This window comes from Ovis aries, chromosome 2 (genome assembly GCF_016772045.2).
Source record: "Ovis aries strain OAR_USU_Benz2616 breed Rambouillet chromosome 2, ARS-UI_Ramb_v3.0, whole genome shotgun sequence".
Taxonomy (NCBI): domain Eukaryota; kingdom Metazoa; phylum Chordata; class Mammalia; order Artiodactyla; family Bovidae; genus Ovis; species Ovis aries.
In genome coordinates, this window is record NC_056055.1 from 15,846,496 (window position 1) to 15,865,517 (window position 19,022).

At 45.4% G+C, this 19,022-nt stretch overlaps 2 protein-coding genes across 3 annotated transcripts in view; one reads left to right on the top strand and one right to left on the bottom strand.

Annotated features, from left to right (window-relative positions):
- RAD23B (RAD23 homolog B, nucleotide excision repair protein) overlaps window positions 1-7,181 on the bottom strand; it is a 44,393-nt gene extending 37,212 nt beyond the window's left edge. The window contains exons 1-2 of one of the 2 annotated variants that reach the window (XM_060410812.1): window positions 6,761-7,181; window positions 2,636-2,831 (exon numbers count right to left, since the gene is read on the bottom strand). Coding sequence is in view for 1 of the 2 variants with exons in the window: in XM_027964140.3 (XP_027819941.1) it covers window positions 6,761-6,826 (66 nt within the window). In the remaining variant the exon portion in view is untranslated. The remainder of the gene's footprint in view (window positions 1-2,635; window positions 2,832-6,760) is intronic. The other variant, XM_027964140.3, reaches the window with a different exon arrangement.
- LOC121818810 (uncharacterized) lies at window positions 6,825-18,427 on the top strand. Its single transcript, XM_042244821.1, has 4 exons — window positions 6,825-6,878; window positions 6,979-7,152; window positions 7,256-7,563; window positions 17,231-18,427. The coding sequence occupies exons 1-4, from the start codon at window positions 6,825-6,827 to the stop codon at window positions 17,409-17,411; spliced, it is 717 nt and encodes a 238-aa protein (XP_042100755.1). The 3' UTR covers window positions 17,412-18,427.
- The last annotated feature ends 595 nt before the right edge of the window (window positions 18,428-19,022 follow it).

Here is a 19,022-nt window from a genome sequence, read left to right on the forward strand (position 1 = left end):
AATTATTGTTCAGGAATTTGAGACAAGGAGCCCATGCGTCGTTTCCAGTAGCACAGGGGCAAGCACAAGCACAGACTTAATCATATCTGGGGTTTTTCAAACAAGAACAATGGAGTGAGAGTGGGGCCGTGCTGTTAAGCACTGTCACCAAGCATACCGTGTATTATCTCAAACTCACACAAGCTTCAAACAATCCTGAGACGTCAGTATTTCTGTGGCTGTACTCTCAACTTTACTGATGAGGAAACAGGCACAAAACTGGGTAACTTGCCAAAGATCACATCACATGGCAAGTGCTATGGCCAAGACTGAAAGCTAGGCAGCCTGGCTCAAGAGACATGCTACACTTGACCCTTGCAAGGGAGTCATTATAACCACTGGCGCTATTTTAGCTGGGCAAAAGTGGAAGCCCAGAGGGGAGGGCCAGAGAAAAGCAGTATGGATCAAATGGATTGTAAGTCTCATAAGAACTGGAAACAGAGGAAAGTTAAAGTGAGATACCAAAAACAGATTACTGTGGACAAGAGGAAGAGCTCCAGTTACTTGCTGTGATAAGAGCTAGTTACCACTCCTGGGTCTGAATAAATGAGTTAAGTAGAAGGAAAGCTCACTAGATGTGCAATTAATGAATGGAGATCAGACTGTGGGCAAGACTATCATTCGAAGACAGTGAAACTACCAAGGCCATTGACTGTGACCCCAGGCAAGTTACTAATCATGCTGGTCTTCAACTCTTCTTTTTAAAACACACATCATTACATATTTTTCACAATTCTGGTTTGGTTTTTTTTTTTTTTTAACAATGCCCACCACAGGCTATGACACTCAGAATTACTGTGATTGTTTTCACATGTCTCCCATGCATTCCTCAATTCACTGAAACCTAACTTCTGGCCCCACTGCTTCAAGCAGACTACTCACCCGGTCACTTATGACCTCCAAGTTGCCAAAACCAGAAGTCATGTTCCTTGTTTTCATCTTACTTTTTTGCAAGTAGCAGATACACTTGACCCTCTCCTTGTCTTTGAAACTTTTCTCTTCTCTTGGATTCTTCTTTCTTCAAAGGCTGCTCCTTGACTGCCTGAACTTTTCACTATTCAGTCTTCACATGGTATATACAATACCCCAGGTTTCAGCCCTAAGCCCCATTCCTTTCCATTCTCACCAAAGTTCCTCAATTCTAGTAGCATATAAGGGATAATTTAGGCACTTGGGCTCAATTTCATCAAGAACGGGCACTGAAAAAGGTTGAGGCAAGATGATCTCATCCATTCCCATGGACTGAGGTCAAACATACATGTGGCTTGTCACGTCTCTGCTGCTGTTGCTAAGTCGCTTCAGTCACGTCTGACTCTGTGCGAGCCCACAGACGGCAGCCCACCAGGCTCCCCCGTCCCTGGGATTCTCCAGGCAAGAACACTGGAGTGGGTTGCCATTTCCTTCTCCAACGCATGAAAGTGAAAAGTAAAAGTGAAGTTGCTCAGTCGTGTCCGACTCTTAGCGACCCCATGGACTGCAGCCCACCAGGCTCCTCCATCCATGGGATTTTCCAGGCAACAGTACTGGAGTGGGCTGCCATTGCCTTCTCCGTGTCATGTCTCTAAGCCCAGGCAAATTTCCCTCTGGAGTTGAAATTCATAGCAAATCTTGCCATTTCCACCTGAATGTTTAGTAGGCGTCTTAAATGTAAGTCTTTGAGTTCCCACCCCAATCCCTAAACCTGCTCCTCTCCCAACCCTCTATGTCTCAGCAAAGAACATGGTGTTCACACAAGTTATATAACTAAAACCTATACTTAATCTTTGATTTCTCAACTTCCCCCACTACAACCCATCATCAGCTCTACCCTTCCAACCATATCACAAATCCCTCCAACTCCAATCTCTACTCTTACTTCCCTGGTCAAAACTTCAACTCCTGAAACTGTTGTGCAAGCCTCACTGCTCTTCATACTATCTGTTCTCCAGACAGCAAAGTAACCTTTCCAAATCATAAAAGAAATATTTTTTCTGCTCTGCTTAAAAGCCCCCAAAGGCTTCCTATTTTACAATGAAAATCTCCAGCTTATTACAAAGGCCTACAGGCCCTGGCCTCTTGCCTAACTCTAATCCCTCACCTCTCTTTCCCTTCACCTACTAGAACAACAAAACAGGCCTTTTTTGATTCCCACCTACTTTCTGATTCCCTCACCTACAAAACAGGCCTTTTTTAATTCCCAAAGCACACCCCTGAAAGACTTTCCCTAAAGAAAACACTCTCCCCATCTCTGAGCGCTTATTATTCAGATCTCAGTTTAAATGTCACCTTATTTAGAAAGGGCTTCTGTGACCAGTCAATTTAAAAGTAGCCACCTAGTCATGCACTATCACATTACCTCACCCTATTTCAATTCTCTACATAACTCTTACCATTATCTGGTTTTGAAAACTTGTTTTTAACTGATTTATCCCACTGTAACGTACGCACCATGACAGCAGAACCTGACGTTTTTAGTTAGTATTCAACCAATGTTAAACAAATTAACATGCAAAGATTGAGGGATCACTGACTTGGCAATTCATCAAAAAATGTATTTAGTTCATTCAAAAGATCTTTACCAAATTCTTGTTGCTGTTGTTTAGTCTCTAAGTCATACCTGACTCTTTGAAACTCAATGGACTGTAGGCTCCTCTGTCCATGGAATTTCCCAGGCAAGGATACTGAAAGGGGTTGCCATTTCCTTCTCCAGGGGATCTTCCCGGCCCAGGGATCGAATCCACATCAGCTTCACGGGCAGATGGATTCTCCACCACTAAGCCACCGGGAAAGCTCCCTTAAATGCTTCCTGTGTGCTAAGCACAGAGACAGCAAAGGTCCGATTCAAGCCTGCCAGGTTCCCCAGGTACTTCCAGTATTCTGTTTTACCAAAATACCTTAGTTTCACCTCTGTGATATAGCATTTTAATACGTTAACTACTTAAAGGTTTTAATAATCTAGGAAACTTTCATAATAAGGCACCAACTCCAGCACAACTCTATTATAATACAATCAGTCACGATGGGAACAATGTCCTAAAAAATGATAGCTAGTAAATCCTATATACAAAACTAGTACTCAAACAGTATTTTGCAGCACAAATGTATCACAAAGTGAGATAGGTCTTTGCAGATTACTATACAGAACATCAAATACACTGTCTATACTAATTAAAACTACTGTACTTTAGCAACTGTCTTATCAAAAACTTCCAACGTATACACTTTGCTTTGTTGTGACTTATGTAGTATTTCAGCTTGTGCATTTAATGTCTCACCTCCAACTTACTGTTGTTTTTCCCCCAGTTATAAGAGGGGATGAATTATTATTGTAATAACAATAAAGACTTTTGTAATGGTTAACACTAAACGCAGTGCAAGGTAACGGTCAAGTAAATGGTACAAAATGGCAATGTTAAGAAAGTTTCACTGGTTTAAAAAAAAAAAACAGGCAGGGGAGGACTTTCAACATTCAAAAACTAAAGCAAATATGAACATCTTAAAAACAAATCCTCCTGCTTTTTCTACTGTGTCCGTCTCCTACGCTATAGCCACCAACTGAGCGAAGACTACATAAATACGTCTCCCCAAAAGCCCCAGACCATGTCTCCTGTGTCCCTGCATTCCTCTGGTTCTGCCAGTCAAAGCTTACTGAACATTTACTTGTTGAGCAAATGAATCACTCCCATGATTCCTCTTATCTCTTGGTCCTCTTTCACTCATTTTTGCTCCTACTCCTCTCAAGCTCACAAGAGTTTCTACACCAGCCATTTCAAGTTACTTAAGTAATTTAAGGTTCCTTAGTTACTTCTAGGTAAAAAAAAATCAAACCTCTGAGTGGCCAACATAGAGGTTTCAGAGACCAAAATCTGTTCATTTTATGTGAATCTCCCTAAAAGTCTCACTAAAATCCCATTTTTCCCCCTTTATTTTAGATTTATTTTCCTAATATCCTTGGCTATCTAGTTTTCACAAACAGGATACTTACAGTCTGCCGATAATTATATAATTTTCATTGCTTCTTTTCTTACTGGAATGCTCTCAAATACAGTATTAAAAATAAACGTTAATTTAAAAATCACTATAAAGATGCAATTAAAATAGCTCTAATGTTTTCCCCACTTCTGAAATTTAAGTCCATTAAAGTAAAAACCCACAAGTCATTTTAAAGTAAATGTTCCAGAATATCCTGATTAAATGTTTTCATTTCTTGCCCCAGACTAACAATGTTAGGTTTTACATTTATATAAACAGCAGCACAATTATACTTGGACAAACAGCAACAAAAAACTGAAGCAGCAACTCTGTAAGCTTTCTGAAAATCTACCTCCAGAAGTATATGTTTATAATTCATATAAATAAACTGGAAAATAGCAACATAGCTAATTATCTATACAAACACAAATAGTAACATAGCTAATTATCTATACAAACACAATACTGGCTCTAAGATAATGAATGCGTAAAATGCCTAAAGAGCAACACAAATCTAGTAGAACATAAATATTTCAGTGGAGCTGTAGAAAGTCACTGCATATCTTCAATAAACCCAGAAATATAAAACACACACACACACAAACCCCAAACCTTCAGGTTTCAATAATTCTGGAACTAATTGTGAATACCAGTTGGTTAAGTTCCTGCAGCACCAACATTACAAAAAACTAAAGTCAATAGCTATTTTATGGAAAATTTTGGCTGAAAACATTACACAGCTGCATTTTCACTTCCATCCTTTAACTTATAAGTACAAAATAAGCAGTACTATTCAGTAATAGCAATCCACAGGTGTTGTCAATTTTGAGGGCACTGAATTTCTCATTGAAGCTTGGTATCTCTTGCACCTTTTAAGAATTTATCATGTAGCATATTTACACATATAATTAAGTGCCTTGAACTAAAACCATTTTCTGCCACAATTTCAAAAAGCTTGGGAACTACATTTTTAAAATGAAAATTCAAGATGTAGAAAACTTCCTCACTCAAAGGTACCCATTGATTAATAATGGATTCCATTTACTGACCACCAATTAAATACTATTTAATCTTCACATCTTTGTAAAACAGGTACATAGCAAATTAAGTTAGAGCCGAAAATGGGAGCTCAGGTTTATTTAATTAACCAACACCAAGTAGTCCTGTATGGATGTGAGAGTTGGACTATAAAGAAAGCTGAGCCCAGAAGAATTGATGCTTTTGAAGTGTGGTGTTGGAGAAGATTCTTTAGAGTCCCTTGGACTGCAAGGAGATCCAACCAGTCCATCCTAAAGGAAATCAGTCCTGAATATCAGTGGATGGACTGATGCTGAAGCTCAAACTCCAATGCTTGGCCACCTGAAGTGAAGAAATGACTCACTGGAAAAGACCCTGATGCTGGGAAAGATTGAAGGCAGGAGGAGAAGGGGAAAACAGAGGATGAGATGGTTGGATGGCATCACCGACTCAACGGACATGAGTTTAAATAAGTAAGCTCTGGACAGGGAGGCCTGGCATGCTGCGGTCCACAGGGTCGCAAAGAGTAGGAAACGACTAAGCGACTGAACTGAAGATCCCCGACATCCACCAAAACTGAATCAATTATTTTGAAAAATACAGACGGGCAGAAAGTTGCTACTGTAAATACAGCACTGTGACAACCTCAAAGGTGTACAGACTCACACTTCCAGAACACAAGAAGTAAGTTTACACTGAATGGCAATTTTTAGATCTTGGCATAAAGTTGTACTGATTTCAACACAGTGGCTTTTTGCAGTCACAAATACAGAGGATGACATGAGAATTTAACAGGTGAAGTTAAGAGTCGTTCAAGAGTTTACAGAAGAGAGTCAGAGTTTTTATTTTCTTTATTTCTCCTCTGAAAGGCTATTATTTGGGGGTTGGGTGCAGACTTCCGATCCTACAATTTCAAGGCTTCTAACACAGGGAACTTGCTAATCTGGAGTTAAGTTTGCGCCTGGATTTATTGGAAGGGCTCTAATGCAACAACCTTCACCACCAAAAAGGCCTCGAAGTGCAATCTACGTATGGGTGTGGGCTGGGTGGCGGGAGAACTGCTGCGAAACGATTCAAGATTTATGCAAATAAAATGGTCACCAATTCTGCGGGGAAGAGGGCAAAAAAGGCATTTTCACCACCCCTCGCACTCACACTCTGCGGCTGACGGAACCTGATACCATTTTATTTAAGGCTCATTATCTCCAGTTACCACCTCCAAGACCTCAGCGCCTAACCAGGTCCACGCAGGGATAGTGGCGACGCCTACCTCTCCCTCCCTAACCTGTGCACCCACACCCCGGAGCGCAGCTCGACCGCCCAGGCCACCCTGACCTCCCCTCCCCCTCTGGCCCCTCCACCGAGAGCGCCCAGGCCGAGGCCTCCGGTGCCCCGCTAACGCGTGCTTCACGCCATATGCCACTCGGGCTTCGGTGTCCGACCACTGCTTCCCCGCACTCCTGCCACAAAGCCCACAGCCCACCCTGAAGGTCCAGTGGGCCGCACGCTGCCGGGTCCCTGGCCCTACCCGCGCCTGGAACCCGCAGGCCTCATAAGCGCCCGGGTCCCTAGACCCCCCGCTCGCCATGCCCTCTCGGGTGCACCGCGGCTCTACCCGCTCAGGCTGCGCTCGAAGCTGAGGTCGGGGCCCCGCACGCGGTCCCGCCGCGCCACCCCCAGCCCAGGCCCTCCCGGCCCCTCGCGCGGACCGCCCCCGCTCCGTGCCGGGCCCAGCGCGCCCCGCCGCACTCACCGTCTCGTCGGGGTCGATGTCGATCTTGAAGGTCTGCTGCTGGAGGGTCTTCAGGGTGACCAGCATGGTGCCGTCGCGCAGCTCGGCTGCCGGGCCTGCTCCGGGTGCTGGCCGCTGGGCGGGGTCTGTGGCCTGGCGGGGCCCCGGGGTCGCCCGCGCTCCTCGCGCACTCGGGAGGAAGGCGGTGGGGGTGGGGGCTTGTCACATTCGCCCTGCAGAGCGGCCTCTCCCCCAGCCCTGGCTCCCGGCCGCGCCGCTGCCTCCGCGACTGCGGCCTTCCTCGCGAGCTCGGGCCGCCGTGCTTCCTCACGCGCCCGGTTACCAGCCACTGGGTCTGTAAGAAGCGCGAGGGGCTCTGCGAGAGCAGCAGAGAATCCGCTAGCTCACCACAGGCTGGTGGCCGCCATCATCGTGACTCGCCGAGACGCGCCCTCCCCCCACCACCCTAAAAACCTGGGGGGGATGGGGCCGGGACGGCGGAGCGCGCAGGCGTAGGGTGCGGCGAGGCTGTGCGCAGGCGCAGGCAAGAACTCCGCCCCGGAATTGGGGCGGGGCGGATTGCCGCTCTGGAATGTCGGCCGCCGGGATGGCGCGTGCGCAGGCGCAGTCAGTGGGCGTCTCGTGGGGGCGCTCCGGGCTTCCTCGTCGCGTCTGTTTCTGGGGCCTTCTCCCGCCCGCTGTCGCTCCGCCTACGTGCAGACTCCGCCCGGTTGCCTGAGTTGCGCAATCCGTAGCCGGGGAAGCGCTACGTGGAGACAGGACAGAGTGGCTGGCGAGCCTTGGAACTGGGGAACTAGAGGGCGGTAGGTCGGGGCGAGGTTTAAGTGAAAGGGTTGCGGGCAACCAGCGTAGAGGGCCAGCGCTTGCAGGGCGCTTGCTGTGTGGCTGAAGCCTTGTGCTGGGATTCATTTACCCTGAGAACACTGACTTAAGCGCTAGACGATGTTAGTGGACCTTGCGCCTAAATATAAGATCAAGTTATATCACTTCCCCAGGCAGATCTGTCCAATGGCACCTCATCTCATGAGTAAAAGTCAAAGTTCCTAGAGCTGGGTACACAGCCCCTACCTCTTACATCTTATTCTCTCGGCTTGCACTAGACGTTGTTGGTGGATGTTCAGCAAATGCTCTCAACCTGAGAGTCTACCTTCACCCTTGCTGTTTCCGCTTCGAGTCCACTTTTCCTCTATACCTGGGTGGCTCGACTTCTCACTTCCTTCCAATCTTTGCTCGGATGTCGCCTTCTCAGGGAGATCGACTCTGGATACCCGACTTAAAACAGCAACTTCCCTAGTTCCCTTACCCTGCTGTGTTTTCTATAGCACTTCAGTTCAGTCGCTCAGTCGTGTCCGACTCTCTGCGACCCCATGGACTGCAGCACGCCAGGCTTCCCTGTCCATCACCAACTCCCGGAGCTTACTCAAACTCAAGTCTATCGGGTCGGTGATGCCATCCAACCATCTCATCCTCTGTCGTCCCATTAATACATATTTATTGGGTTTATCATCTTTCTCCCTTCAGTAAATCACAGGCAAGCTGCACAGAGATTTTGTGTTGGGTGATGCACCCCTAGCACGAAGAAACATGCCTGGCGTGTAATGCAGGCACAGTAAATATTTTTGGAATCCATGAATGTGCGCTCGGTTTCTCATCAGTAAAATGGGAATAGTAATAGCACTCAATTTCATTGATTATTGGAGGGGAGTGTTGAATAATGTATGTAAAACCTTTGTACCAGGAACGCACAGAGTTAGCAGCCCATAAGTAGATAGCTATTTGTAGTATGCCCATTTCAGATAAGAAAACTGAAGTAAAGAGATGATGAGTAAGGTACCTGGAGTCACCCTCCTGCAGGTCCAGAATCTGAATCCAAGCAGAATGACTCCAAAGTCCATGCTTCTAGGTGCGTGGCATTCATCTCTCTTAATTACGTACCTTACTGCACATTTAGGGGCTTCCCTGATAGCTCAGACGGTAAAGAATCCGCCTGCAATGCGGGAGACCAAGGTTCGATTCCTGGGTCGGGAAGATCCCCTGGAGAAGGGATAGGCTACCCACTCCATTATTCTTGGACTTTCCTTCTGGCTCAGCTGGTAAAGAATCCGCCGACAATGCAGGAGCCTTGGGTTCGGCTGCACATTTAACTTAAAGTAATTCAAATGCCAAGATACAGTTAGGTCACTAGCTGTATAACTAATTGCAAATTACCCCCACTGTACCAGCGTCCTCACTGATAAAATGTCACTGCTTGGTTTTCTGTGGATTCTAGGAGCTCAAGTCTAATTCTTCCATGGAACTTTGAGTGACCAACCTCCCTCTCCACTAACCTGTAGTCCTGTTCAGACCACACATCTCCCTGTATTGTAATTCAGCATCTAACCCTCCACCCTCTGTCTTTCCCTATATCTATTGTTAGTCAGAGGGTGATCTCATCTTATCTCTTGTTTTGAAATACCTCTCTCCTGGACTTTGCCCCTTAGCTATCGTTAGCTGATTGCCTGCGGAGTATCTTTTTAAAAAATATTTGTGTATTTAGCTGTGCTGGTTCTTAGCTGCGGCACATGGATCTTTGGTTGCAGTGCACAGGCTTAGTTGCCCTATAGCATGTGGGATATAAGTTTCCCAGATCAGAGATGGAACTCGCCCCCTCATTTGCAAGGCAGTTTCTTAACCACTGGACCACCAGAGAAGTCCCAACACAGTATCTTGACTTGAAATATAATTAGCCTCTGAGACTTAACATGGCCAAACAGAACCATTGACCCCTTCTGGGCCTCTCTTCCCCCTGAATCCTGTTCTCCCAGTTTCCCCCGATCATAGTTTGTGGCACCGCCATCTACCCACATGCTTAAACCAAAAGACTAGTCATTGTGCCTGATAAGTCTCTTCCCTCTCTTCTTCCCGGCACCAGTCACCACATCTAATCCATTATCACGTCCTACCAACTTTCTTCTCCAAGTTATAGCCCCAAGTCAGCCATTTCTCACCATTTCAACTTTTAAAACCCTAGGCTAGTCCATCAGTATCTTTCATTTCAGTTCATCTTTCCAAAAGACGTGACCTACTCTTTATGACCCCATGGACTGCAGTGTGCCAGCCTTCCCTGTCCATCACCAACTCCTGGAGCTTGCTCAAACTTGTTCCATCCAACCGTCTCATCCTCGGCTGTCCTCTTCTCCTCCTGCTCTCAACCTTTCCCAGCATCAGGGTCTTTTCAACATCTTTCACCTGCCTGCAAAGTGGTCTCTCGGCTTCTACTCTTTTTCAACCTCCTCAGCAGTCAGAGTGGTCTTTTTCAGATACAAATCCTGTCACATCTATTCTTAATACCTAATTATACTTTAGAATAAAATTCAAACTTCTTATCTGACCTTGCAAATTTACCTGACCTTGAACATTTCATGCAAAAATGGGCTCAAGAAAGGACAGAAATGCTATGGACCTATCAGAAGCAGAAGATATTAAGAAGAGGTGGCAAGAATACACAGAAGAACTGTACAAAAAAGATCTTCATGATCCAAATAATCATGATGGTGTGATCACTCACCTAGAGCCAGATATCCTGGAATGTGAAGTCAAGTGGGCCTTAGGAAGCATCACTACGAACAAAGCTAGTGGAAGTGATGGAATTCCATTTGAGCTCTTTCAAATCCTAAAAGGTGATGCTGTGAAAGTGCTGCACTCTATGCCAGCAAATTTGGAAAACTCAGCAGTGGCCACAGGACTGGAAAAGGTCAGTTTTCATTCCAATCCCAAAGAAAGGCAATGCCAAAGAATGCTCAAACTACCGCACAATTGCACTCATCTCACACACTAGTAAAGTAATGCTCAAAATTCTCCAAGCCAGGCTTCAGCAATACGTGAACCATGAAATTCCAGATGTTCAAGCTGGATTTAGAAAAGGCAGAGGACCAGAGATCAAATTGCCAACATCCGCTGGATCATCAAAAAAGCAAGAGAGATCCAGAAAAACATCTATTTCTGCTTTATTGACTATGCCAAAGCCTTTGACTCTGTGGATCACAATAAACTGTGGAAAATTCTGAAAGAGATGGGAATACCAGACGACCTGACCTGCCTCTTGAGAAATCTGTATGCAAGTCAGGAAGCAACAGTTAGAACTGGACATGGAACACCAAACTGGTTCCAAATAGGAAAAGGAGTACGTCAAGGCTGTATATTCACCCTGCTTATTTAACTTGTATGCAGACTACATCATGAGAAATGCTGGGCTGGATGAAGCATAAGCTGGAATCAAGATTGCTGGGAGAAATATCAATCACCTCAGATATGCAGATGACACCACCCTTACGGCAGAAAGTGAAGAAGAACTAAAAGCCTCTTGATGAAAGTGAAAGAGGAGAGTGGAAAAGTTGGCTTAAAACTAACATTCAGAAAACGAAGTTCATGGCATCCAGTCCCATCAGTTCATGACAAATAGATGGAGAAACAGTAGAAACAGTGGCAGACTTTATTCTTTGGGGCTCCAAAATCACTGCAGTTGGTGACTACAACCATGAAATTAAAAGACACTTACTCCCTGGGATAAAAGTTATGACCAACCTAGACAGCATATTAAAAAGCAGAGACCTTACTTTGCCGACAAAGTTCTGTCTAGTCAAGGCTATGGTTTTTCCAGTAGTCATGTATGGATGTGAGAGTTGGACTATAAAGAAAGCTGAGTGCCGAAGGATTAATGCTTTTGAAGTGTGGTGTTGGAGAAGACTCTTGAGAGTCCCTTGGACTGCAAGGAGATCAAACCAGTCAATCCTAAAGGAAATTAATCCCGAATATTCATTGGAAGGACTGATGCTGAAGTTGAAGCTCCAATACTTGGGTCACCTGATACAAAGAACTGACTCATTAGAAAAGACCCTGATGCTGGGAAAGATTGAAGGCAGGAGGAGAAGGCGGTGACAGGATGAGATGGTTGGATGGCATCACTGACTCAATGGACATGAGTTTGAGCAAGCTCTGGAAGTTGGTGATGGACAAGGAAGCGTGGTGTGCTCCAGTCCCTGGGGTAGCAAAGAGTCGGACAGGACTGAGCGACTGAACTGAACTGAACTGACCTGACCTTGGGGAGCTCCCATGATCTGCCAAACTCTCTGGCCTTATCTCTTCCCTTCTCCCTCTCATTCATCATCATCCCTCTGCACCACCTTTCTTTCATACCCCGACCAGGGCAGGCTGGTACTAATCTCTTGGCCTTTGCATTTGAGTTTATTTCAGCTTGAAATTCTCTTCCCAGATCTTTGAATGACTAACTTTTCATCATTCAGGGCCCAAGTCATAATTTACTTTCTCAGATTTCTCCAGCAACTTTAATAATATATAATAAACATACATTAACCCTTTAGGCAAGGCACCATTCGAGGCACTTTCCATAGAACCTCATATCTGAGCCCCACCCAACTATGTGATACCTGCAGCAGGATTGCGTGTATGCAAAGTCACTTCAGGCATGTCTGACTCTGTGCTACCCTATGGACTATAGCCTGCCAGGCTTCCCTGTCCATGGGACTCTCCAGGCAAGAATGCTGGAATGCGTTGCTATGCCATCATGCAGGGGATCTTCCCAACCCAGAGATCGACCCTGTGTCTCCTATGTATTCTGTGTTGCCAGGTGGTTTCTTTATCACTAGGGCACCTGGGAAGCCCATCTACAATTCAGTTCAGTTCAATCACTCAGTCCTGTCCGACTCTTGGCAACCCCAGGGACTGCAGCACACCAGGCTTCCTTGTCTATCACCAACTCCCGGAGCTTGCTCAAACTCATGTCCATGAGTGATGCCATCCAACCGTCTCATCCTCTGTCATCCCCTTTTCCTCCCATCTTCAATATTTCCCAGCATCAGTCTTTTCCAGTGAGTCAGTTCTTTGTATCAGGTGACCTTGGAGCTTCAGCTTCAGCATCAGTCCCTCTAATGACTATTCAGGATGGATTTCCTTTAGGATTGACTGGTTTGATCTCCTTGCAGTCCAAGGGACTCTCAAGAGTCTTCTTCAACACCAAAGTTCAAAAGCATTAGTTCTTTGGAGCTCAGCTTTCTTTATGGTCCAACTCTCACATCCATACACGAGTACTAGAAAAACCATAGGTTTGACTAGATGGAGCTTTGTCGGCAAAGTGATGTCTCTGCTTTTTAATATGCCGTCCACGTTTGTTGTAGCTTTTCTTCCAAGGAGCAAGTATCTTTTAATTTCATGGTTGCAGTCACCATCTGCAGTGATTTTGGAGCCCAAGAAAATAAAGTCACTGTTTCCATTGTTTCCCCATCTATTTCCATAAAGTGATGGGACCAGATGCCCTGATCTTAGTTTTCTGAATGTTAACTTTTAAGCCAGCTTTTTCATTCTCTTCTTTCACTTTCATCAAGTGGCTCTTTAGTTCTTCACTTTCTGCCATAAGGCTGGTGTCATCTGCGTATCTGAGGTTATTGATATTTCTCCCAGCAATCTTGATTCCAGCTTGAGCTTCATCCAGCCCGACATTTTAAGCAGGGTGACAATATACAGCCTTGACATACTCGTTTCCCAATTTGGAACCAGTCCATTGTTCCATGTCTGGTTCTAGCTGTTGCTTCTTGACCTGCATACAGATTTCTTAGGAGGCAGGTGAGATGGTCTGGTATTCCTATCTCTTGAAGAATTTTCTAGTTTGTTGTGATCCACACAGTCAAATTCCATCTACAATAGACCCTTGTTTAAATTTTGTCATGGCTCTACCTGAAATTATTATTATTTTTTATTATCTTGGCTAAATAGTACAAGTTGGGCAGGGTGTATGCTTCCATGTCTGATATAGGTGTGTGTGCCTAGAGTCCCACAGTTCACATAACAGATGATGGGACCCCGTCCAACTCACCAGTGCAAAGGCCACCAAGGTGAGGGTGCTTATGAGCAAAGCCTTGTAGGATAGGCCTTGAGCTTCTTCAGGAGCTATTGAGCCAAAATATAAAGATGGAAGGGTGTCATTACTTCCAAATACTTGATAACAAGCCAGGGAATTTTACTTGCAGTTTTGGAAGTTGGTCAAATGATTTCAGGGAAGAAGATGAGCAAGCAGAGATGCAACAGCTACTAACTTAGGAAACACTGGGGTAGAAAATGCCAGAGTCCAAGCCATTCATTCACTCATCAAGTAATTCTTGAGACTTCCTCCATGCCAGAAACTGTTCTAGGTGCTGAGGATACAATAGGGAGCAAAGTCCCTGCCCTCATGGAGTTTGTATTCTAGTGGAATAATAGATAATAAACTAAAAATCCATATTATAACAGATGGGGGTACTGATAAGTACTATTTTTTTTTTTTTTAAAGAACATGAAGAAGGTCAATAGTGCTGAAAAAAGATACACTTGCTACAGAGAATGTGCCAGCTATTTTTCATTCCCCTCCCTCACCTTCTTTTTAAAAAAATACGTTTTCGGCTGCATCAGGTCTTAACTGCAGCACGCAGGATCTTCATTTCATCATGCAGGATGTCTCACTGTGGCACAAGGACTCTCTAGTTTTTGCTCGTGGATGCAGTAGTTGCAGCACATGGGCTTCGTTGCGGCACGTGGGATCTTAGTTCCTCAACCAGGAATCAGACCCACGGCCCCTGCGTTGCACGTCAGTCAGTGTCAGTGTTAGTTCAGTCGTGGCTGACTCCTTGGGACCCATGGGCTATATAGTCCCCCAGGCTCTTCTATCGGAGAAGGCAATGGCACCCCACTCCAGTACTCGCCTGGCAAATCCAATGGGCAGAGGAGCCTGGTAGGCTGCAGTCCATGAGGTCGCAAAGAGTTGGACACAACAGAGTGACTTCACTTTCACTTTTCACTTTCATGCATTGGAGAAGGAAATGGCAACCCACTCCAGTGTTCTTGCCTGGAGAATCCCAGGGACGGGGGAGCCTAGTGGGCTGCCGTCTGTGGGGTCGCACAGAGTCGGACAGGACTGAAGCAACCTAGCAGCAGCAGCAGGCTCTTCTATCCATGGAATTCTCCAGGCAAGAATACTGGAATGGGATGCCATTCCCTTATCCAGGGGATCTTCCTGACCCAGGGATTGAACCCAGGTCTCCCACATTGCAGGCAGATTCTTTGCTATCTGAAACACTTGGGAAGCCCTCCTGCATTGCAAGGCAGATTCTTAACCACTGGACTGCCAGGGAAGTCCCCCTCCCCCATCTTCTTTCTCACCCCTTCTTCACCCAGCAATTGGTCCCAAGAGGACTACCCTGTATGGACTTCCACAGTTGGCTTCTCAGGGAGTCCTAGCAGGAGAGGAGTGAGGGAGGAGAGTGAAATTAGGTGTGTAGTTGGCAGTGCTCTTGATACAGGATAATTGCTTCTGTATGGCCTTCCATGTGACTCTGTCCTTCCAGGTTCTGGTAAGTGCTCCCTAGAGGGCTGTATTTCTCACTGCAGGGTGCTGGCCTGTCCTTGTAGTGTGCCTGTACCCTTCTCTACAGCATTGTGAAGAGTCCCTTTATTGAATCTCCCTGGATTACACCTTGTTAGTTTCATAGGACTGCTGAAACAAAGTACCATGAACTGAGTGGCTTAAAGCAACAAAAAGTTATTGTCTCACAGTTTTGGGGGCTAGAAGTCCAAAATTAAGATGTTGGTAAGGCAATGCTCTCTCTGATACCTGAAACACGGATTCTTCGTTGCCTCTTCCTAGTTTCTGGCGGCTTGCTGGCAATCATTGGCATTCTGAGGCTTCCTGCACCACCTTGATCTCTGCCTTCATCATCATCTGATGTTCTCCTCTTATATGTCTGTCCCTCTGTCTCTTCTTATAAGGACAGGAACAGAATAGGAAAAACTCTTATTGTATCTCCTCTACTCACTGCTCTCTTACTACTTTTAATATTTACTTCTGATCACCAGATTATTATTAGTTCAGTCTCTCAGTCGTGTCCAACTCTTTGCGACCCCATGAACCACAGCACGCCAGGCCTCCCTGTCCATCACCAGCTGCCGGAGTCCACCCAAACCCATGTCCATTGAGTCAGTGATGCCATCCAACCATCTTATCCTCTGTCATCCCCTTCTCCTCCTGCCCTCAATCTTTCCCAGCATCAGGGTCTTTTCAAATGAGTCAGCTCTTTGTACCAGGTGGCCAAATATTGGAGTTTCAGCTTCAACATCAGTCCATCCAATGAATACCCAGGACTGATCTCCTTTAGAATGGACTGGTTGGATCTCCTTGCAGTCCAAGGGACTCTCAAGAGTCTTCTCCAACACCACAATTCAAAAGCATCAATTCTTTGGCACTCAGCCTTCTTCACTGTCCAACTCTCACATCCATACATGACTGCTGGAAAAACCATAGCCTTGACCAGATGGACCTTTGTAGACAAAGTAATGTCTCTGCTTTTTAATATGCTGCCTAGGTTGGTCATAACTTTCCTTCCAAGGAATAAGCATCTTTTGATTTCATGGCTGCAATCACCATCTCCAGTGATTTTGGAGCCCCTAAAAATAAACTTAGCCACTGTTTCCACTGTTTCCCCATCTATTTGCCATGAAGTGATGGGACCGGATGCCATGATCTTAGTTTTCTGAATGTTGAGCTTTAAGCCAAACTTTTCACTCTCCTCTTTCACTTTCATCAAGAGGCTCTTTAGTTCCTCTTCACTTTCTGCCAAAAGAGTGGTGTCATCTGCATATGTGAGGTGATTACCAAATAGGTGGGGTTTTTTTCTCCACACCAAGTAATTCTCCAGTTCTCTGCAGACACCAGCTGCATATCACCAGCTGCAGTGTGATTCAGTCCTGGCACTACCTAGAGTTAGCCTCTGATCCCACATGCCTTCCCTGGTTGCTCAGATGGTAAAGAATCTGCCTGTAATGCGGGAGACCTGGGTCGATCCCTGGGTTGGGAAGATCCCCGGAAGAAGGGAATGGCAATTCACTCCAGGATTCTTACCTGGGAAATCCCATGGACAGAGGAGCTGGGAGGACTATAGTCCATAGGGTCACAAAGAGTCAGACATGACTGAGCAACTGAGCATGCAGGCATGCATGTAGCAGCTGCAGCTTGTAGTTCATTGGGACCATTGCTGGGTCCCCTCACAGAGTGCTCCCCCTTTGAAGACCAAGACTTCTAACCACACAGGTTTCAGAGATATGGGACCAGAAAGGTCCTCAGTGGGTCACTGGGAGTGGTAAATGGGCCCATTCCTGCTTTCCTGCCTTGATTTCTGGACCATCTGGTCTTCCTGCTGGGGACACAGTACCCTGTAGGACACTTTTATTCAGTCTGTAGGTTCTACCCTGGAGAATGAGACCCTGTTCTTGCAAAGTATTGCCCCGATAGTGAAAATGAAAGTCGCTCAGTCGTGTCTACTCTTTGAGACCCTAAGGACTATACAGTCCATGGAATTCTCCAGGTCAGAATACTGAAGTGGGTAGCCTTTCCCTTCTCCAGGGGATCTTCCCAACCCAGGGATTGAACCCAGGTCTCCCGCATTGCAGGCGGATTCTTTACCAGCTGAGCCACCAAGGATTGCCCCTGAGATGGTACTTCACCTGCCCCACCAGCAGCTTGTTCCGTCACTCTCAGGTTGGCGCTTCTGGGGGAAGGTGGAGTGTGGTAAGACCAATAGGTCCCGTGATCATGGGATCACTCCCAAACCTCGGATGCTGTTATGGGTAGGGTTCTGGTCTACGTGTCAGGCACTCTGTGAACTGCAGAATGGTAGAGGCTGAAGCTCTTGTACTTTGTAATACAAACCTGTACTCAGGATAATTATCTGTTCTTGCGGGAACAAATTGCTTGGCCCTCCAGGATACAAAGGACCCTGTGAAGTCTACTTGTTACCATGTGACCAGTAGGTCCCTCAGAGAATAGTACCAGACTGGGAATTCATCTCTGGTCTCTCTTTCTGGCAGGTTGGACATTCAGCGACGATTGTGGCTAGACCACTGTTACTGAGAGGTCATCCCGAGAGGCCAAGCGTTGTCTCCACCTCTACCACCACAGTCGCTCCACTCGAGTGCCTATCCTGTTTCTACTCTTGCTTCCTTATAGTCTATTCTAGATCTAATAGCCATATTCTTTTTAAAATATATATCAGTTCATTACTGCTCAAAACCCTGTACTAGCTTCCCATTTCAATCAGTAGACTCTCAAATCTTTACATCGCTCCCCTCCCTCCATCTTCTTTGTTACTTTTCTGATGTCATCAGCTATATGTTTCCCCAGGTGCAATCTGCTGCAGCCTCGCTGTCCCTTGAGTTCACCAGGTCCACTATAACCTGGTCTTTTGATCTCTTCCCAAGACAGTCTTGTACTGGCTCACTCCCTCACATCCTCCAATCATTGCTCAAATTTTCAGCTTCTCAATGAACCCTGCTCTGACCCCTTGACTTCCCTATTTGCTATGACAATGTCCATTTCCCAGTCAACACTCTGTATACTACTTACCCTGCTCTCCTCCTCTTTTAACACACTATATTGTTTATTTATTTATTATGTTTCTTTAGTGTCTATCTCCCATGCTAGAAGACAGGGATCTTTGTTTGTTTTGCTTGTTCAGATTCTGTAAGCACCAGGAGGAGCGCCGGAACAGAGAAAGAACTCAACAGTGAAAGGAAAATTCAGCCACCCATTAAAAAAAAAAAAAAAGGAACATTAAAACAAGGTGATATCGTTATGTGTCAAAATTAACAATTAAGACTCACCTCCAATAATATTATAAATTATTATAATATTATATATATTATAAAATTATAAATAATAAAACTATGATAAAAATGTTTTCATAGTTTTCTGGTGACTTTACAGTTTGTTACATTCTTTTGGAAAGCCATTTAGCCTTATGAAAGTGAAAGTGAAGTCGCTCAATCGTGTACGACTCTGTGACCCCATGGACTGTAGCCCGCCAGTCTCCTCTGCTCATGGGATTTCCCATGGGAGAATACTGGGTTGCCATTTCTCTCTTGACCCTCGAACTGAACCTATGTCTCCTTCATTGGCAGGTGGATTCCTTACCACTGAGTCACCTAGGAAGCCCATTAACTCATACACATTACATGAATACCTCTGAAACTACTTTTCTCGCTTAGCTATCTAACTGTGATTAGAAAGGCTGATGCGGTGGTGCAGTTAGCTGGCCACTGGGTCAAGGGCTCAAGGTTCACATGTTTTATGTTTAAACAGTATCGTTTATGTAACCATTCTCTTTTTTTTTTTTCATTTCAACTGATTTTCTCATTAATTTTGCAAGAGAGTAGAAAAATTGTTAGCAACAAGTGGTGAAATAGA